Source organism: Mauremys mutica, chromosome 2 (assembly GCF_020497125.1).
Source record: "Mauremys mutica isolate MM-2020 ecotype Southern chromosome 2, ASM2049712v1, whole genome shotgun sequence".
Lineage (NCBI taxonomy): Eukaryota > Metazoa > Chordata > Testudines > Geoemydidae > Mauremys > Mauremys mutica.
Window position 1 is genome coordinate 245,941,435 of NC_059073.1, and position 22,742 is coordinate 245,964,176.

General features: G+C 40.9%; 1 protein-coding gene across 2 annotated transcripts in view; it reads right to left on the bottom strand.

Annotated features, from left to right (window-relative positions):
- The window catches only part of GLCCI1 (glucocorticoid induced 1), a 111,873-nt gene that overhangs the window by 16,657 nt on the left and 72,474 nt on the right, over positions 1-22,742 (bottom strand). Inside the window, exons 4-5 of one of the 2 annotated variants that reach the window (XM_045005211.1) lie at positions 8,747-8,860; positions 4,239-4,391 (exon numbers count right to left, since the gene is read on the bottom strand). In XM_045005211.1, coding sequence (XP_044861146.1) covers positions 4,239-4,391; positions 8,747-8,860 — 267 coding nt within the window. Of the gene's footprint in view, positions 1-4,238; positions 4,392-8,746; positions 8,864-22,742 lie in introns of both variants that reach the window. The other variant, XM_045005210.1, reaches the window with a different exon arrangement.

Here is a 22,742-nt window from a genome sequence, read left to right on the forward strand (position 1 = left end):
CAGAGATAAAGACATGGCCAATCTGACAGCAGCATACCCTTCTCAAGGTACTCCATTAAAATTCACCAATAAACTACACTCAGTGGTAGTCCTAATTCTTTAAGAAGGAAGCCACTTACATTCTGAGCACTAGTAACGTTACTGAGATGCAGTATACATATAATAGGCACAAGAGATCTAGTTTCCACATATCTTATAGCTGTTTAGGAAATAAATATTCCTTTCTCAAAGTTAGAACGTTTTCTATTTAAAACCACCACCTAGGCTGGAACATAAAAAAGGCAGAGACAAGATACAAATTGCCTTTGCCCTTATAATAGCAGTGAAGCTGAGCAACATTGTAGTAGAAGCAGACATAGTCAAGACCAGTGAAAGCAAAAATCTACAGTGCATTCCAAGAGTCCCTTGGAATAAGAATAAATGAAACCAGTGAATATTCAAACAGGAGATATAGGGATACTGCAAGGATCTTTCACACTTATGGAGTTTAGAAAACAGTCATATCTTAATACAGGATTGACTCCTTGGACAGAGGGGGACACACAAACTAGTTTTCTCTCTTGTTACACAAGTATTAGGAATTTAAACAAAATACATGGATAAAGTAAACATTTAAAAGTCTAATCTTTTTTAGGATGGCTTTTTTTTTTAATAGTGTCACATCTTTATACAGCTAAAATTGTTCTAATTTTAAAAACTTTTATATAAAGGTTTCAGATCAGATATGTTCATTTATATGTAATGTACAGAAAAACAATGTCCAGCTGCTGGGCATTTGTCTATTGGTTGAACAAGTAGAAAAATGCCCTGTAACTGGACACCCCTGATTTTCCATACATCAAACATGAGAGGCTGATCATGCTTTCCATCTAAATAAATTCAATACTCCACTCCAGCTACCATAAACACATTGTATTGTACATCTACTGCAGACTAAGATGACAAAATCCAGCCTCCAAATCCATACACATGGCTTCAGGAAGCAGGACTGGCTCTAGGCAAAGCAAGCATGTGCTTTGGGCAGCACAATTCCAGGGGCAGCATTCTGGCCATTCTTCCCCCCTCTCCCCCTACTTCGGCAGTTGCGCTCTCGGAGCTTGGGGCATCAAAAAACCCAGAGCCGCCCCTATCAGGAAGAAACTGATCATAGTTCATACTATAAATGGAAAGGGAGAGCAACCAAAGAAGAATACAGCTAAGGCTTCCTGGCAAAACAGACAGCAAAAAGGAGAATGGGTTAGTGCTAGCCAAAAGGGGGCAGGGGAGGAGAACCAACAGCAGCTAAGAGGAATATAGAGGGCTTTCATATGTGCATTAAGAAAGGAAGCAGTAGTAGAAAGAAATTAAGTCCATTAATAAATAAGGATGGGATAATATTAACAAGGACTCAGAAATGGCTAATATTTAACTGTTTTTAAAAAGAAAAAAAGGCCAGTGGGAGCCGCAGTTGGCCAAACCTGTTGACGCAGCAGGTAAACAAACTGGCTCGGCCCGCCAGGGTGCTTACCCTGGTGAGCTTGCTGACCCCTGTTCTAGAGACTCAAAAGCAATAAGCAGTCTAGGGTGAAACAGAATATATCTTGCATACTAACGTAAATGTTCATTTTTTAAAAATATGCTTACAAAATTAAGGTAGCACAAGGAAAGCAGGAAACAATTTATTTGTGTGCTAGTAAAGCGTGTTCTGCAAACACAAGTCTTAATTAATTCAAACTGATTCATGTGAAGATTTATGTGGATTGAAAAGGCTTTCTGAAAGACTTAAACAGAATATAATGATAAATATCAAAGTATCAAATTGGGGGAGAAGTTTAACAGATTATCAACTGAATCTGTGGATTAAATTTCAGCTCTGATGTAAGGGTAATTCAGCTGAAGTCAATGGAGCTGCACCCATGTACCCCAGGGCTTAATTTGGTCCTACATTGTACCCAGTCTTATTTAAAGTTTACTGATAAAAAAAAACAGAATAAAGAGCTTGTTGACAAAATTCACAGATAAATTGGGAAGAGATGGGAAAAAATGACAAAAAATATAAGAGAACATATAAAAAAATCAGAAACTGCAAAAAATAAAATGCATTTTATAACATTTAAGGAAAAATAATCCAAAATATAGTTATTCAACAGGAGAGAGAATTCTTGAAAGCAGTAATGCTCATATAAACTTAGGAATGATAATGAAAAACCACATAGAGATGAATTTGCAATGCATTATTGCAGACAAAAGGAACAATGCAATTCTGAGCAGCAAATATAGATGCGGTGGAGCAAGAAAATAATAATCACCCTCAGTATGGCTCTGGTGCAACTGCACTTACAATATTTTGTTGAGTTTTAGAACTTTCATTACAAGAAAAAGACACTGAAATTGGAAGAGGTTCACAGTACAGCAACAAAATGTATTAGGGATCTGGAGGGCTTGACATACAAGCAAATATTAAGAGTTAAATATGCATTACTTGACTAGATAACTATACTGGACAGTGGATATTCTAGAAATATTTGTCCACCTAGTTTCTTATAGTAGCAAAATAAGCCAGTAGACCAACTTCTCCCAAAGGCAGTCAAGGCTATTATTTTAAATGATTACTTTGAAGTTCATCAATGAAGAGGGAGAAGAGTTATTTAAGATAATATAAAGGGATTAAACAAGAAGAAATGGGATAATTCATATTTTTCTCTTCATTTTAAGTATTTATATTAGTAAAAACTTCCCAACAGTGAGATGTATTAAGTTGTGGAGTAATATATGCATGAAAGTGATGGAGGTTCCTTCTCTTGGGACATTTTAAATTAGACTTTACAAAGCACAAGGAAGTGTCTTGTGTAATACTAAACAAATCTCCACTGGCAAAAGGCTATACTAGACTTAAAGGTCATATTTCTAACTTATGATTCTTAGGACACAAAAAGAAACTCTAGATCTGGCAAGGCCTTTGGAAGATAGGGTCACTGCTGAGTTCTCTGGCCCCAATCCAGCAAACATTTATGTGCTTAACTGCTTCGCTGGATCAGAGGCAGAGCATTCAAGCAACTTACAGCATAAAGCCCAACATGTACAATAATAAGATGTTAGAGTCCAAGAATAATGTATTTATCAGACAAATTGATAATGATCTCTGACTTTAACAGATCACAACTCTAACCAGCAGCAGTGGCACAGTAATATACACTCTAGGAGATAACACTAAGACAATATGTGTATTGGTTTTGGTATTGTTTTTTAATACTGTCAAAATATTGGCCACTTCTAAATAGAAAACGCAAGCCTTGGAAGACCAGATTTAATGCAAAATATATGAACAGCCTTGAGTAAGCCTCTGGAGAAGGTAGGATTACTTTACTACTTTTTGTGTTTATCACCATAATGAAGGACCATAAATACCAGGTTTTGGCACCTCAAAACTCATGTACGTAAAGCCACTGTATGACCTTTTGCAAAAGCAGACACAGTAAAAGCTTTGTTATCCAGCATGTTGGGGGAATGAGGGTTGCCAGTAAGTCAAAAATTCCAGTTAACTAAGAGGGAGGGAGTCTGCGTGTGGGAGGGGGCTCAGGAAGGGGTGCAGGCTCTGGGAGGGAGTTTGGGTGCGGTAGGGGGTTCAGGGCAGAGGGTGGGATTGTGGGAGGGGTTTCATGGTGCCGGCACTCACCTCGGGCAGTTCCCTGCAAGCGGTGACATGTCCCTGCTGCTCCTAAGCAGTGACGTGGCCAGGTGGCTCTGGGTGCTGCCTCCGCCCACAGGCGCAGTCCCCAGCCAATGGGAGCTGCGGGGCCAGTGCTTGGGGTGGGGCAGGGGCAGCGCATGGAGCTCCTGTGGCTGTTCCTCCGCCTAGGAGCAGCAGGGACATGTCACTGCTTGCAGGGAACCGCCCGAGGTGAGTGCTGCCCGGATCCGGCGCTCTAGTTTCTAGAGCTTTCAGGTTGGTAAAGTGCCAGATAACACAAGCTCTTACTGTACTAAGTTCTGCCGCATGAAATGGAAATATTTAGGTTTTAGCTGAAATATTTGGGGTTTTGATGAAACTGAAATGTTCTGTGGAAAGCAGATATTTTTCACACAAAAAAACTATTTAGCCAAAGCCTCAATTTTTCCATAGAAAAAGTTAACGGAAAATTTTCAAGCCAATCCTAGATATAAAGCTATGTTGTTTCAGTCATTTCGAAGGTTCTCACATCACGTTACTAAATTCTGATAATAAAAAATGTAAAAACACCCCAAAAACTTAACCTTACCTTGGATACTTCTTCTTTTCCACTGGTTTCTTTAATGAATACTTTTTCTAATTCAGGGCTTATTCCTTCTACATTGCATGGCACACGTGAAACAGTTGATTTTGGCACTGAAATATTTGACAGTGGCATAGGGACTGATCTTGAGATAGAAGCCTACAAGGTCAATGAGATAAAATATTATATAGGCTTTAAAATTGGAGAGTTTTGGAAGATGAAACATTGGGTCAGTATTAGTGAGGTCATTGTCATATTTTAAAAATCTATAGACAGAGAATTAAAGAATCATGCACTCATTTTAAAATCTAGAGAAGCTCATTTTCATCTTTAATTTGTGAACTGAATATTAAAAAATGTACTTACCACTAAGAAACTAGAGAGAGAGAAATTAAAGATTACATACATTTAATGTCGCTCACTATTTTTTCTTGTAAAGTGAACAACAGAATTTTATATGAAATATTTTACTGCAGTGCTTTTCAATACTTGGCCTGTATAATTTCTAGGGAATGCAAAGGTGTGGCATACAGAATGCAAAGAGAGAAAAACCTCTGACAAACAAAGCCTTCAAATAGGTAGAAGAAGTAAAAAGAAAAATGTAAAGAAAAAAAACAAATCCAGTCAGACCACTTCTTTGTAATTTCCCCATATCATGTATATGCTTACTTTAGAGACGCTGCTCGTTTATTTTGTATACTGGCCCAAATGCATGCTCGTGTTTTACTGGAATTTCCTGACATTTGAGTGCCTAGCCATGCAACATTAACCATCTCTTTATGCAGGGTTTTTTTTTTTCCTTTCTTGACTGGTTTATAGTAAAGGTAAAATGAAACTTTCATTCTAAACCTTTATTTTCAGAACTACACCCTTTTCCCATGTTTGTTCCAGATACTGCTTTTACCTCAAAATCAGAAGAGAATCCACTTAGTCATTTGAAGATCAGGCATTCAAATAAATACAGGCATGCCTTTCCTCAAAACCATATTAACTTCTTGATTTAAACAAGTGAATTAAAGGCTGGAAATTAATGTTACCGTAACATTAGGTTCTTTCATTATGTGATCAGTGAATATTGAGCAATGTGACATTCACAGTATTCAGCAAATAATATAATGAACAGGAACAAAACTATTTATACTTCTACAGTTCAGACTAAATTGCACTGTGTACTGTTTTATGCTTTTACTACACCCTTTTCTACGCTCTCACAGCATGTAGCACTTTATTACTACATATCTCATAGAAGACTGGCAATTAATGCAGACAAGACAAGAGTTAGTATGTCTATGGAAACATTAATTTAAAATTGTAAGATTAAAGTTACATTTGAGATTATGTTTGGTTTGTTTTTTGTTTTTTTTTTTAATTCAGAATTATGCTTGTATTTCTTTTGTTCGCTTTCCCACCAATCTCCAGTTTATTTTGGCAACACTAAGAACATTAGCATTGAAAATGCTGTTTAGAAGTTTGTTAGTTTTTGCTTTATGCTCTTTACGTTAATGCGTGTTTGTGCCATCACTATTGATTGCTTTGGAAATGACATATTAAACTCACAAGTATGATTTCTTGAGACACCCTAAAGAACAGATATACTAAAGAACCAAGATCTTGTTTCCATGTACATTTCACAAGTATTAAGGAACAAGGAAAGAGAAACATTTATTTATACAACACCATAATTGTGTAGGGCATTTTACAGACAAGAAAGAAATAGTCCCTATTCCGAAAGAGCTTCCAGCCTAAATTTGTTTGCAGTGATGTTGAAGCCATGTTGGTTCCAGGATATTAGAGCAGTGGTTCTCAAACTTTTGTACTGGTGACCCCTTTCACAGAGCAAGCCTCTGAGTGCGACCCCCCCATTTAAAAATTAAAAACACTTTATAAATTTAATACCGTTATAAATGCTGGAGGCAAAGTGGGGTTTGGGGTAGAGGCCGACAGCTGGCAACCTCCCACGTAATAATCTTGCGATCCCCTGAGTGGTCCTGACCCCCAGTTTGAGAACCCCTGTATTAGAGAGACAAGGAGGGTGAAGTAATATCTTTTATTGGACCAATTTCTGTTGTGAAAGAGACAAGCTTTCGAGTTTACACCGAACCCAGACCTGAAGAAAAGCTGTGTATGCTCAAAAGGTTGTCTCATTCATCAACAGCAGTTGGTCCAATAAAGTATATTAGCTCATCCACCTTGTCAATCTAAATCTGGACATACCATAACAAGTGAGGACACAAACAGTGGGAAGGAGGAAGGGGATGACAAAAAATGCATACATTTCTAGTCCAAGCAAGAACTTGACTATCAATTGACTTTTTTAAAAAATGGTTATTTTGTACACTAATAAATCCTGATAAATGGAGAGGTGTGTTGGAGAGATGTGCTCAAAATAAGCAGAGGAAAAACAGAGTATATAGTATGTAATTTTAATAATGTGAACACTGAAAAATTATTCTTGAAACTAAATGGGCAGAGAACACAGTTTCAAGTATCTGGGTTCCTGAATCAGGGGAAACGAAGGATGAAATTAGAGCTAGGATAATAAATGCCTACCTCAAATGGAGAGAGATAAGCGGTTTAGTATGTGATAGGAAGATACCAATAAGATTAAAGGGGAAAGTCTATAAACCAGCAGTTTGCCCATTTTTAATGTATAGTGTTGAGTATTGAATAACAAAGAAGAAACATGAACAAATGATCTGTTCCACAAAAATGCAAATATTGAGATGGATGACTGGGGTAAGCAAGAAAGACCACATAAAGAACGTGGTACGTTAAAGCAATGTGACATTCATACTATTCAACAAATAATATAACAGACAGGTACATGCTCAATGTAACATTCATATATGAAAATAAAATGAGGGAGTACAGGCTCAGATGTTTTGGTCATGTAAAGCGCAGTTCTAACTATTATGTGGTAAGACAGTCCACCAGATCAAGACAGAAGGAAAAAGACAGAGAGGTTGCCCAAGAAGTGGTGGGATGTTATAAAAGAAGACATGTTAGTATGTGGTGTGATAGAGAATATGGCATTGAGCATATCACTTTGGAGGGAGAGGACTTGTATAGCAGATTCCATTTGATGGGATTAAACAAAAAAAAAATTTTTACACTGAAAAACTGAAGCTGCCTGTACTTATTTTTTATGGGATAAGCAGAATGTAGATGCTTGTCTTAGGGGAAGGAATATAGAAGCGCAAAGGGTGGGAGGGGAGAAGAGATGCAGCAATGGTCAAGAGGATAGGAGGATTGGAAAGGGGCACTTAGTAGTGGTGAGAACAAATGCAGCTAGTAGTGTGTTACTTACAAGTAATGTTAGTCAGTTTCATTCCATCTTTTAAACTCACTAGTGTTACTTCTAAAGGTCATTCCATCCTCCAAATTGACTAAGTTTAGTTGTAAAATTCATTTCCTACGATCTCTATGAAATCAAATACTTTACCATTTACACTATAGTGAATTTTCTAAAAATAAAAACTGATTTACGCAGGGCTCTAACTATAAGGCCAGAAGGAACCACTGTGATCTAATCTAATCACCTGCATAACACAGGCTACAGCACTTCCTTGAATTAATCTTGTTTGCACTAGAGTGCAACTTGCTGAAAAACATCCAATCTAAATTTAAAAATTGTCAGTGATGGAGAATCCACCACAACCCTTGGTAAGTTGTTCCAATGGTTAATTATCCATACTGTTAAAAAAAAAACCTTCTGCCTTATTTCCCAGTCTGAATTTGTCTAGCTTCAACTTCCAGTCACTGAATCTTGTTACACCTTCATTTGCTAGATTGAAAACCCTCTTATCAAAATTTTGTTCCACATATAGCTACTTACAAGCTGTGATCAAGTCACCCTTAACCTTCACTGTTGCTGTAAAGATGTGTCCTTGCTAATGTTGCAGCTGGCCATGGTGATGAGTAAGTTTCTGGGGATCTTTTAACATCCTCAAATTATGGAGGTATGTGGAAGTAGACTGCCACTGGACCCAGAGATCCCAAACATCTCAGTACCAGTGATCCAATGGAGCAAAGAACAAAAGGTAGGTAAGACCAGCTTGCCCTCCCAGAACCCAGCTGCTGCACTGGCAGAAGTGGCATTCCTTGGAGGTGAGAGACGGCCAGTGTTCCCAGGATGTTAACTGGCAGTGGTCAGATGGACATAAGGAGATAACAAGTAATCTCAGTTTAACCACTGAAGCCTTTTGCTGATGCTATGTCTGACTGCAGGGGTATTTCTGAGAAGAGTTTTTAAAGGGTATCTTTCAACATTTACAGGAGGCATAAGTTGCTTTCTTGGCACAGTTCTCTTTTTTATTATATGATTGTGACTTTGGGATAAAATCCTAGTAGCACCCATAAAATCAATCTGTGTTAAGCATTTCAACATGACTTAAAATACAGGAAGGGAATCAAAGGCAAAACTGAAAGAAACAGAAGGCTATATCGCTTAATTCTGTTTAAATAAAAAAATAAAATAAAAAAAAGGTTGCTGATACTAGCAGTGAACTGCTTACCTGAGTCTGACTGATTGCTATATGGTTGCCATGGAGCGGTGACTGACGTTCTTTTTCTTTACTGTGACGACTGCTTTGTTTGCTGCGTTGGAGCTGCTGCCTCAATTTGGCAATCTGCTGGAAAGACATAAAATCAAGGTAAGATGAGATGTGACACAGGTAACTGCTTATATCTTTACTTATATCAAGCAGTATCATGGACAAAAGAAAATCAAATATTTTCTAGAGCATTTTATAAAGGAACAAGTCTGTTGCTTCTTGCAGCACAGGCATCAATCATTTGGCCTATACATTACATTCTTTTCCAAAATACTTGCCTAATCAACTATCTGAATTTGAAGGCAAACTCAATTTAAATGCTGAATTTTCTCAGGTGCAAAATAAGCCCTAATGATAGATGCAAACCACAATCATTCCTCCAGACTCTGGCCTTTTGTCAGATTTTGTTGCTTCTCAACTGGTTTGGCATCAGAGAAAAATAATTTACAGACTTTATAGATTTCCCTGGTCCTAAACAGAACCATGTTTATCATTGATATTTCCCACCATTACTGACAAACATCTTCAAAATCTGACAACTAACATGCATTGCTTCACTTCAGAAAAGCTATTTTACAATGCTATTTTAAAACTGCCCCAAGCAGACCAATTCTCTTTGGCAAAGTGCTGATGATTTAAAACAAAAACAAAACCAACTATACAGTGCTTCCTATTAAAAGATTAACACATTTTAAGGTGAAAAGGGACCATGACCATTATTGGTCATTTATTCTGACCTGCTGCATATCACATTACAGAATTTCATCCAAGGATCCCTACATCTAGCCCAATAACTTCTGATTGACTACAGCAGATCTTTTAAACACATCTAATCTTTAAAGCCTTTGTGTTTGTGTGCTAAGACTTATGTTCCATTGTATGGGACACATCATTTTGCACTCTTGGTGTTCAATCTCCCTGGGTCCATGAGATGAGACAATGGTTTCAGCATGCTAAATTCAAACAAACACTCTCCTGTCTGCATAGCTGAAGTAAGGCAGAGCAGGTCCTATTGTACTACACAGATTCCTTCTTGGGTAACATGCTACAAGAAGGTGATTTGGAGGATATTCCCATAAATATGACTTTTTGAAGAAAATTCTATTTATAGAATTTACTAACAGTACACAAAACAGAGAGATTACTGCACAAATCATGAGAAACAAAAAAGGGAGCATACAGAGACTACATTAAGACTAAGGTCAGAAGGGACCATCATGATCATCTAGTCTGACCTTCTGTACATTGCAGACCATAGAACCTCACCTACCCACTTAAAACTACAATACCCACCTGGGGAAGTGAGGAAACAGATTGACAGAGCGAGAGGGGTACCCAGAAGTCACTTACTACAGGACAGGCCCAACAAGGAAAATAACAGAATGCCACTGGCCATCACGTACAGCCCACAGCTAAAACCTCTCCAGCACATCATGAACAATCTACAACCTATCCTGCAAAACAATCCCTCACTTTCACAGACCTTGGGAGGCAGGCAGTCTTCACTTACAGACAGCCCCCCAACCTGAAGCAAATATTCACCAGCAACTACACACCACACTACAGAAATACTAACCCAGGAACCCCCCCACTGCCTACTCTGTCCCCATATCCACTCTAGCGACACCAGAGTGGCCAACAACATGAGCCACATCATCATCAGGGCTCATTCACCTGCACATCTACTAATGTGATATATGCCATCATGTTCCATAAATGCCCCTTTGCCATGTACATTGGCCAAACCGGACAGTCTCTACATAAAAGAATAAATGGACACAAATCAGACATCAGGAATGGTAACATACAAAAGCCAGTAGGAGAACACTTCAATCTCCCTGGACATTCTATAATAGATTTAAAAGTAGCCATTCTTCAACAAAAAAACATCAAAAACAGACTTTAAAGAGAAACTGCAGAGCTACAATTCATTTGCAAATTTAAAACCATTAATTTGGGCTTGAATAGGGACTGGGAGTGGCTGGCTCACACAAAAGCAATTTTCCCTCCCTTCATATTGACACTGCCTCATCAGCTCTTGGGAGTGGACCACATCCACCCTGATTGAATTGGCCCTGTCAACATTGGTTCTCCACTGGAAAGGTAACTCCCTTCTCTTATGTATCAGTATATTTATGCCTGCATCTGTAATTTTCACTCCATGCATCTGAAGAAGTGGGTTTTTTACCCACAAATGCTTATGCCCAAATAAATCTGCTAGTCTTTAATATGCCACTGGACTCCTCATTGTTTTTGTGGATACAGACTAACACGGCTACCCCTTTGATGCCTACCCACTTGTGTAATAGTCCCCTAACCTCTGGCTGAGTTACTGAAGTCTTCAAATCATGGTATAAAGAATTCAAGTTACAGAGGATTAACCATTTACACTAGTTTAAACCTGCAAGTGACCCATGACCCTTGCTGCAGAGGAAGGCAAAAATCTCCTGGGGTCTCTGTCAGTCTGACTCTGGGGGAAAATTCCTTCCTGTCCCCAAATATGCTGATCAGTTATACCGTGAGCATGTGGGCAAGACCCACCAGGCAGATACCTGGGAAAGAATTCTGTGTAGTAACTCAGGGGCTGGAGAAGAGACACTAGATGGGGAGGGCTCTGAGGATTTTTGCTACTGGTAGTCACTGATGGGCCACAAGCCATTGTAGGCAGTCCCATCATACCATCTCCTCCATAAACGTATCAAGCTCAGTCTTGAAGCCAGTTAGGTTTTTTACCCCACACTGCTCCCTTTGAAAGGCTGTTCCAGAACTTCACTCCTCTGATGGTTAGAAACCTTTGCCTATTTTCAAACCTAAACTTGTTGATGGCCAGTTTATAGCCATTTGTTCTTATGTCCACACTGGCACTTAATTTAAATAACTCCTCTCCCTCCCTGGTATTTATCCCTCTGATGTATTTATAGAGAGCAATTGTATCTCTGCTCAGCCAACTTTTGGTTAGGCTAAACAAGTCAACGTCCGAGTCTTTCCTCAGAAGGTAGGTTTTCCATTCCTCAGATCATCCTAATAGCCCTTCTCTGCACCTGTTCCAGTTTGAATTCATCTTTCTTAAATGGGGAGACCAGAATTGCACACAGTATTCCAGATGAGGTTTCATCAGTACCTTGTATAATGGTACTAACACTTCCCTGTCTCTACTGGAAATACCTCACATGATGCAACCTAGGACTGCATTAGACTTTTTCATGGCCACATCACATTGACGGCACATAGTCATCCTGTGATAGACTATTACACCCAGGTCTTTCTTCCCCTCTGTTGCTTCCAACTGTTAAATCCCCATTTTATAGCAAAAATTCTTGTTGTTAGTCCCCAAAATGCATGACCTTGAACTTTGCACTATTAAATTTCATCCCATTTTTATTACTCCAGTTTACAAGATCACCCAGATCTTCTTGTATGATAGTCCGGTCCTCCTCTGTATTGGCAATACCTCCCAGCTTTGTGTCATCGACAAATTTTATTAACACACACTTATTGTGACAAGGTTAGTAATACAAATCTTAAATAAATAAGATTGGTCCCAAATTCAATCCCTGAGGAACTCCTCTAGTAATCTCCCTCCAGCCTGACAGTTCACCTTTCAGTATGACCCACTGTAATCTCCCTTTTAACCAGATCCTTATCCACCTTTCAATTCTCAGATTAATCCCCATCTTCTCCAATACCATACTGAAATCAAGGTAGATTAGATCTACTGCCTTTCCTTAGTCTAAAAAAAAAAATCAGTTATCTTCTCAAAGGAGGAGATCATATTCGTCTGTCATGATTTACTTTTTGTAAAATCATGTTGTATTTTATCCCAATTACTATTTACCTCTATGTTTTAACAGCTTTCTCTATCAAAATTTGTTCCAAGTCCTTTCATACAATTGAGGTAAAACTAACAGGCCTATAGTTTCCTGGATCACCTTTTTCTAAAAAACATGAACAATATTAGCAATTCTTCAGTCATAGGGCACAACCCCCAAGTTTACAGATTCATTAAAATCCTTGTTATTGGACTTGCAATTTCATGTGCCATTTCCTTTAATATTCTTGGATGGAGATTATCTGTCTCCCTCCACCCCCGATTTAGTCCCATTAAGATGTCTGAATTAGACTTCCACCTCAGATGTGGTTAATTTCTACCTCCATATCCTCATTGCCATTAGCCACCCTGCCACTACTCCTAAGCTCTTCATTAGCCTCATTAAAAACTGAGGTAAAGTAATTGTTTAGGTATCAGGCCATGCCTAGACAATCTTTAATCTCTACCCCATCTACCACAGCATTTAGCAGTCCCACTACTTCTTTCCTTGTTTGTTTTTCTTATTGTAGAGCTATAGAACCTTTTACAATTGGTTTTAATTCCCTTTGCAAGGTCCAACTCTACTTGGCTTTTGGCAGTTCTCACTTGATCCCTACACATTCTAACCTCAAAGAGGTAGCTTTCCTTGCTGATCCCGCCCATCTTCCATTCCTTGTAGGTTTCCTTTTAATCATCTGTTTGAGATCCTTGCTCATCTATCTTGGTCTGCAACCCTTCCCTATTAATTTTTCCCCTTGCTTGGGATGTAGGCTTCAAATACCTTCTGCAACTTTGACAAAGTAATTCTAAGCCTCCTCCACATTCAGACCCTTGAGTTCTTCAGTCCAGTCAACTTCCCTAACTAATTCACTTAATTTTTTAAAGTGAGCTCTTTTGAAATCAAGGACCCTTGTTGCAGATCTATTTTTGTTTATCCTTCTATTTAGTTTAAACTGAATTAGCTCGTGATCCCTCAAACCACGGCTGTCCTCTAAAACCAGTTCTTCTATCAGGTCCTCTCTACTCACCAATACCAAATCTAAAATAGCATCACATCTTGTTGGTTCAGCAACTACCTGGTGAAGAAATCTGTCAGCTATCACATGCAGGAAAATCTGGGCCCTACTATTATTATTATTAGCACTTGTCCTCCAATCTATATCTGGAAGTTAAGGTCTCCCATAATTACACAATTCCCAGTAGAATTTATTTCATTAAAAACATTAAAGAGGTCTCTATCCATATCCAAATCAGATCCTGGTGGTCGGTAGCACACCCTAAGCACTGTATTGCGGAACCTTCAGTAGCTTTCTTCCCTAATGTGATTTTGGCCCAAAAATAGACTCTTACCCATTCCATCATTTCTAATTTCTTTACAATCTACCTCATCATTAATATACAATCCTACTCCACCATCTTTGCCTTTATTTCTGTCTTTCCTGAACAGCACATACCTTTCAATACCGGTAATCCAGTCATAGCTACTATTCCACCATGTTTCTGTTATTGCTACAATATCTGGTTTCAGTTTCTGCACCAGTAGTTTTAGTTCCTCCATTTTGCTACCCAGGCTCCTTGCATTGGTCTACAAACATCTCAATTGTTGCTGCTTGGCTTCACCAACATTCCTCATCCGATTAAGTGCTGTCATTCTACTGCCAGTATCACTTATCTCACTAGTATCAGCATTATACTTCCTTTTAATGTCCATTCTCCTACCCACAGCTGTTCCCTTCTCCATTGCTGTATCATTTCATACTTGATCTTCTGCCCTCTCAATGTTAAAATCAGGTGTGGCGATCTCATGAGAATCTCCCAACCATCTCCCCGGAGTTCCTAGTTTAAAGCGCTTACTGATTTATGCCAATCTCTATCCCAGAAGTCTATTTCATTCCCTACTCAGATGGTGTCCATCCCATGAGAACTGTCCTCTGTCCATGAATGCCTCCCAGTGGTCAAACATCCTAAAGCCCTCCTTATTGCACCACTGCCTGAGCCATCTGTTGATCATCATAATCTTGTCTCACCTTCATTCTCCTCCTCTGGGGACAGGCAGAATCCCACTGAAGATCACCTGACCCTCCATTTCCTTAAGCACCTTCCCCAGCCTGTCGTAGTCTCCCTTGATATGTTGGGCTGCGCACACGCCGTAGCCGCCTCGCACTGCTCTGAGCGGTTATATAGCAGTGCACAGCCATCTGTCCCACAGTTCCTTCTCTACCCCAGAGAACTGGTGTGAAACTCCAAAGCAGAGGGGAGGAGGGAGGGTAGTGGAGCACCCATCTCAAAGAACCTCAGTTTCTGCACAAGGTGATTAACCTTCTCTTCTTCAAAAAGTATCCCTGTGGGTGCTCCACTTTAGGTGACTGTAGAGCAGTGCCCCTCAGTGGAGGGAAGGGGCTTCAGAATTGGTTTATTGATGGTGGATAACACTGAGCATCTGCTGCTGATTGTTGTTCCAAAGCATAGTGTTTAGTGAAAGTATGGGCTGATGCCCAAGTAGCTGCTTTGCAAATGTCAGCGATAGGCCACAGATGTTGATAACGCTCTGGTGGAGTGCGTGCAAATTCCCGGTGGGGATTGCAGATTGTTGTTTTGGTAGCACAAATGGATTCACCCAGATATCCATTTGAATACACTGTTTTGAGATTGTTTGGCCCTTTGAGCGTTCTGTTATGGAAACAAATATTCAAGATGATTTTCTGAATGTTTTTGTTCTATGTAGAAAGCTAACGCTCTGTGAACATTTAACGTATGGAGTGAGGTCTCCCTCCCGTCAGCATGTGGCTTCGGGAAAAATATAGGTAAGTAAATGGGCTCCTTGAGATGAACAGGAGAGGCAACCTTGGGTATGAACTTAGGATGCGAACATAGGATTAATTTTATCCTTAAAGAATATACTATAAGGTGGGTGTGCTGTTAGGGAACCTAATTCTCCCACTCGTCTTGCAGACTTGATTGCAATGAGGAAAGCCACCCTCACTGATAAGTGCAACAAAGAGCAAGTTGCAAGGAGTTCAAACAGTTTTCCCATGTGACTGTAGAAAAAGGTTGAGATCCCACACGGGAGTAGGGTTTCCTAGGGTATGTCTACACTACGGGATTATTCCGATTTTACAGAAATCGATTTTTGGAAACAGATTGTATAAAGTCGAGTGCACACGGCCACACTAAGCACATTAATTCGGCGGTGTGCATCCATGTACCAAGGCTAGCGTCGACTTCCGGAGCATTGCACTGTGGGTAGCTATCCCATAGTTCCCGCAGTCTCCCTGCCCATTGGAATTCTGGGTTGAGATCCCAATGCCTGATGGGGCCAAAAATTTGTCACGGGTGGTGTAACAGGGTCGGACTCACCCCTGCGGCGCCTCCTACTGGTTGCTCTGGGGAATTAGCTCTTTCCAGTGTTCGGAGCGCCCTCTGCAGGCCAGTGATCCCCCTGTCTTCTCCTGGCCCCCGTGTCCCTCCCAGGACCCCGGTGCCCCTTTTACCTTTAACTGGGTTTCCCCTTCTCAGGGGAGCCCCCCACCCTACTATCCCCACTTCGCCTCAGTAGTGGCTACTGCCCAGTCTCTATCTAGCCCCCGTTCGCTGGGGCAGACTGCAGTATCCAGTACTCATCATCGGCAAAGGGGGTTTGGACCTGCTACCTTGTCTACCCCTAGGTTGCCCCCTGCAACCCCCAGTACCTTTTGCCCTATGCTAGGCCGCAGCCTGGGGTTTTCTAGGCCAGAGCTCCCCAGCTCCTTAGCCTGTCCCCAGCCCTGCTTCACCCTAGGTACCTTGTCTCTTTTCCTAAGCAGCCAGGCCCATTTCTCTCTACAGCCAAAGAGAGACTGTCTGGCTTCTGGCTTCCCTGCCTTCTTATAAGGCCCTGTTGCTCTGTTTGGGGCGTGGCCCCCAGCTGCAGCCACTTCCCCAATCAACTCAGCCTTGAGAGCCACTGCTCTCAAGCCCTGCCAGGCCACTTTTTAAACCTCTTCACAGCAGGAGCAGGGTCCACCCTGCTACAGGTGGTTATGCGTAAATGTCGTCAGTCAATCCTCCCTCCGTGAAAGCAATGGCAGACAATCATTTTGTGCCCTTTTCCCTGGATTGCCCGGGCAGACACCATAGCATGGCAACCATGGAGCCCATTCAGCCTTTTTTCACTGTCACCGTATGTCTACCGGATGCTGCTGACAGACGTGGTGCTGCTGTGCTACACAGCAGCATCCCATTGCCTCGCCTTGTGGATGGCAAACGGTACAGTAGGACTGATATCCGTCATTTCCGTCAAACGATTCTTTTCCCTTTGCTTTCACAGAGGGGGGGAAGGGGCTGACGACATATACTCTGAACCACCTGCGACAATGTTTTGGACTCTTCAGGCTTTGGGAGCTCAGCCAAGAATTCAAATGGTTTTCGGAGAGTGCGGGAACTGTGGGATAGCTACAGTTGTCAGTCACCCCTCCCTCCGTGAGCGTCCATTTGATTCTTTGGCTTTCTGGTACGCTTGTCTCAGCTCCTTAAGTTTCACGCAGCACTATGTTGAGTCCCTGTTGTGGCCTCTGTCCATCATAGTCTTGGAGATTTTTTCAAATGTTTTGGCATTTCGTCTTTTGGAACGGAGTTCTGATAGAACAGATTCATCTCCCCATACAGAGATCAGATTCAGTATCTCCCGTACGGTCCATGCTGGAGCTTTTTTTTGATTCTGGGACTGCATGGTCACCTGTGCTGATCAGCGCTCCATGCTGGGCAAACAGGAAATGAAATGGCAATATCGATTTCAGCACTACTCCCCTCGTCAGGGAAGAGTACAGATATCGATATTAAGAGCCCTTCATATTGAAGTAAAGGGCTTCGTTGTGTAGACGGGTGCAGGGTTAATTCGGTTTAACGCTGCTAAATTCGAGATAAACTCATAGTGTAGATCAGGCCTTAGTGTGGGATAAGTGTTTTCTATGCCTTTAAAAAAGTATTTAATTGTTGAGTGAGCAAAGATAGTGACTCTGTCCACCTTGTTGTGGAAGGAGGTGATGGCAGCCAAGCGTACTCTGATGTAGCTTGTGGATAGCCCCAATTTTTTAAACCCCAGTATATAGTCAAGGATACTTGGCAGTGGGGCCGACTGTGGAAAGATCTATTTGTCCTGGCACCAAGTGCAGAATCATTTCCACTTATGATATGTGTCTTTCTTATGCTTATTCTCAGACTGTTCTGTAGTACGTCTTTCACATCCTCAGAACAGTCCTTCTTGACCCACATCAGCCATGGAGTAACCAGGCCTTGAGATGGAGTACTCTGAGGTTGGGGTGATGGACACACCTCGCATTCTGTGACAGAAGGTGAGGCACTAACGGAAGGGTTTGAGGTGGTATCACTGCCATCTGTCACAGGTATGGGAACATTTGTCTAGTCCATGTGGGTGCAATGAGAATGATCCTGGATTTGTCCTGCCTGATCTTGTGAATGCCTCGGCTCAGGAATGGGGTCAGAGGAAATGCATACATCAGTGGCGCCTCCCATTTTATGAGGAGAGCGTCGCCTAGTGAGTGATTTCCCAATCTGGCCCGGGACCAATATTGTGGGCACTTGGAGTTCTGACCTTTTGCAAAAGAGATCTATGGAGGGGAACCCCCATAGTTTGAATATGGCTTTGAGAATTCTGGGATCCATCTTCCATTTGTGGGTTTGTGGAAAAATCCCTGCTTAGTTGAGCCACTGTTGTATTCTGACATCTTGGCAGATAGAAAACCGATATCTCTATGTGGTTGGTGATGCACCAATTCCAGAGGCGTATTGCCTCTGTACATAGGGGGTACGATCGTGCTCCCCTGTGGCGATTTATATAGGACACGCATGCTATATTGTCCATAAGGATCTTGATGGCATTGTTCTTGATTAAATGGAGAAAGTGCTCGCATGCATTTCGGACTGCCCTTAGCTCTAATAAGTTTATGTGCAGGTTGGACTCTGCTGGAGACTAGCGGCCTTGGATCGTATTGTCGCATAGATGTGCCCAACCAACAAGGGAATAGAGTGAGGAAGCGCTGTTGGGGTAACATTGCTGTGAGACAGTCCTATGAATTCCAACAGTTGAACAGGAACCAGTGGGCACTTTGGTACATTTATTTGCAATCCGAGGTCTGTGAACAGTGTAATCGTGGTCTGCATGGCGTTTATCACTCCTTGCTGCATTGATGCCCTTATCAGGCAGTCATCTATGTATGGAAATATCATCGTTCCTTGTCTGTGGAGGTGAGCTGCAATGACAACGAGAATCTTGGAAAAAAACTCTTGGGGCAGTGGACAGGCCAAAGAGTAGTACTCTGTATTGGAAATGTTGATGCCCTAGGGTGAATCTCAGGAATCTTGTGTGTGACAGGTGAATGGTAATATGAAAATAAGAGTCCTGGAAGTCGAGGGCCAAGAGCCAATCCCCTTTCTCTAATGCCAGAATTACTGCGGATAGCATCACCACTGTCACTAATTTGTTGAGTTTTCGTAAATCCAAGACGGGTCTCCACCTGCAGCTCTTTTTCTGAGTAAGAAAGTAATGGAAATAAAAACCTCTCCCCCTATGTTGAGATGGTATGGGTTCCACGGTACTTAACTGTAAGAGGTGGTTTATTTCCTGTTGTAATAGATGTTCATCAGAGTGGTCCTTAAAGAGGGACGGGGAGGGGGAGTGAGTAGGTTGGATAGAAATAAAAGGGACGGAGAAGCCATTCCAGATAATCTCTAGAACCCATTTGTCTGTTGTGATGGTGTTCCAGACTGGGTAGTATAGTGACAGACTGTCTCCAAATGGTTCTGGAATCGGAATGTGTGGAAAGACTGGGTAGTATAGTGACAGACTGTCTCCAAATGGTTCTGGAATCGGAATGTGTGGAAAGAGAAAGATATATAATTTTTTTTAAGAAGAAAAAAATAAAAGTAAAATATAAGATGTAAAGGACAAGGGAATAGAGTAGCTAACTACAACTAAACACTAACACTATCAGGAACAACTATGAACTATTAAGCTTATCTGAGGTAAGAGAAAGCGCTGCTGTCGCTCTGACTCATGCCAAAGGTGGTACAGAAGGAACTGGGGGAGGCTTGGCTGCACACCACAATGTAACCACTTGGAACGGCGCGAGACAGCTATGGCGCGTGCACAGCTCAACTGGACACTGCTACTACAAATCTCTGATTACAAGTTCAGGGCGCCAAAATACCTGAAGTGGAGCACCCACAGGGACACTCTTCAAAGAAGAACAGTAAGTTATTTCTATTTATGCTCTGAAATGGGCATCCCAAGGCTATATCTGCTGTGGTATCAAGATGTCTAAATACTAGGTCTTCACCTATTTCAAATCCCAGAAAGTGTCCAATCATTAAGGAAATGGTCAAACTTTTCTTTCCAAGCTAATAGTCATTCCACCTTTCCACTGGGACTGTTTGACATATTTGAAAAATGTTGGACAGAAAACAAGTAATAACGTAAGGCAAAATTCAAATCAGAGGGAAAAAAAAACAAAACACACACGAACAATTAAATGAACAGTACCAGACAAACAGGTATCAGCTCTTTCAGGACACAGAAAATAATAGTATGACAAACTCATCTGCATTTTTCTGTTATGCATTCAAATTATGATGGCCAAATGTCTTGAAACAGACCAAATATGTTATTACATTGACAATCTATTCTTCCTAGATTTGCTAATTTCCTGAAATTACAAAATCTATTTGCTGCTACCACAGAAGCAGTGGGTTTCCTTTTTTGCACGATCAATATCTTTATACTTAGAAGTTGCTAGCATTATTCCTTCCATCCACACTGACAAATATAAATATTATGGGATCAGACTTCAATTAAGAAGTTGATCCTATCTCAGAATATTTTAATATTGTTACATTTACAGAATAGTTAGAATCATGCTATCTGCTATCTCACAAATAACTGCAATATTTGTCATGATCCTTGTTCGAATGTTCACTAATGTCATTTTTTTGCTTATTGAATCTCACCTCTTAAGTCTAGGTGGACACCAAAGCATAGTAACAAATCGTATATACTTGTTCATTAGCCCATTCCTTTATAAGCTGACTCCCCAAGATGGTTAGGTAAAAATAGCAAAAAACTACATGACCCTTTATATGTCGACCCTATATTTCAGGGGTTGGCAAACTTTGGCTTCCGGCCTGGCGGGACGTTTTGTTTACCTGAAGTGTCTGCAGGCTTGGAGCCCTGTAGCCGCGGTTCGCCGTTCCCAGCCAACGAGAGCTCTTCCCGCAGCTCCCATTGGCTGGGAATGGCGAAACGCGGCTAAAGGGAGCTAAAGGCTCCATGCCTGCAGACGCTCCAGGTAAACAAAATGATAATGTATTAGAAAGCAAGAGTGCAGGCATGGACCAACAGACACACCAGCTACAATTCTCCAGTCTTAGGCATATGCGTACCCACTCAAAACAGTGCGTAACTAAGCTGTGTGAATGAGCTTTCAAATAAATAAATTAGGCCCCTGAATTAAGTCTTGTTAAATCCTACATTTTCTATATGGCATAACCCAAAGGTCCCCAAAGCAGTGCCCGCGGGTGCCATCTAAATGTGCCCGCGTCCTGGCCGGCGGTCAAGCATCCGCCGAAATGCCGCCGAAGCCTCTCGATGACGCCGCTTGCCGCTGACAAGCGTCGTCGTCGAGAGGCGCCGCCACCGAATTTTGGCGGCATTTCGGCGACGACACCTCTCACTGCCGCCAAACGACATCATCAAGAGGCGTCGCCGCTGAAATGCCGCAGAAATTTGGCGGCATTTCAGCAGATGCTCCACCTCCGCCACAGTCCTTCGTCTGGTGCCCGCCAGACAAAAAGGTTGGGGACCACTGGCATAACCCTCCAAAAATTGAAAATAAAATAATGTGCTGGAAACTTTGGATACAGATTTTTTTAATTTAGGCAGCTATTTCTTGATGGATCTTTTGTACTACTTCAACAGAAGCTGCCAATGTATAATTTTCAGAGATGGTAATAGCTGCAGTTAAAAAATTCAATGTCAGACACTCAAATGAGTTTCAGTTTGTTTCACTCTCACCGGATAAAAATTAAAATTAAAGAAAAAATGGAGGGAAAGTTATATGTAAAATCCTCATATCTTGCATTACCATAGCAACCAGACACATTAGATAGTGATGATTACCATGACTGCTAGTGGTTCAAGTTAGTCTGTAGATGGCTTGCAGTAGAAGTTTCCAATGGGAGATAACAGGGAGAGAAGATAAATGAGGGGGGAGAAAAACTGAATAAAGAAAAGATGTCATTTTTTGTTACAGAGAAGCTTGCAGGCTGCATTATTTTTTCAAAATTGTGCCAGTACAAAAGTCCTGGGCCTACCACTATTTGGAGAGTTGAAATATAATCAAATTTCACTGTTTGCTTTGATATAAGCTGAAAGTACTATCACTATAATCCTATGGGAACTTTTTTATAATTTCAATATTATTTGGCCACTTTAGAAATGTTGTCCTCTTCAAAGAAAGTGTATTTGCTCATTTTCACAGAAAATGAATTAAAACCAAGTATACCTGATTGATTACCCTACCAAGGGCTTCATCCCAATGTCACAACATTTTTGACAGGGTCTTGAGATGAATTAAGGAAATTTAATTAGGCAAAGATTCCTCAATTTGGTACAGTGTTAAAAAACTGAAGAAAAATTATGTTCAACAACCACAGACATAAACATACCAGAAACCCCCATGCTCTAGTCAATTTTTTTAACCAAACATCCCCAAATAAACAAAAACACACACTGAAAACAATCACTAAATCTTGATTAAACAGCATTCATTATTATAATGATAAGGTATAGAGAATTGGCTGAAAAGAAAATGATCCTTTTTTAATCCAAAAAGATCAATCTTTAAGAAGGAGAAAAGAAAAAGTGCCCTCAAGCATTCAAAATGCGAGTTCAGGCTCGGGGGTGTCTTGCAATAACTGACTGCCTCACTATACCCAAAACGGAACAGAAAGCTTCACCTACAGCACTGCACTGAGCTGATGGTGATATTCCTCAAGTGTTGCTATGGGGGAAAAAAACCCAGAAATTTAGCTCAGGTGTCATGGTAAGCGTGATCCTAGAGCACCCCAATGTCAGAAGGCAAGGAACTCTGGTATCTA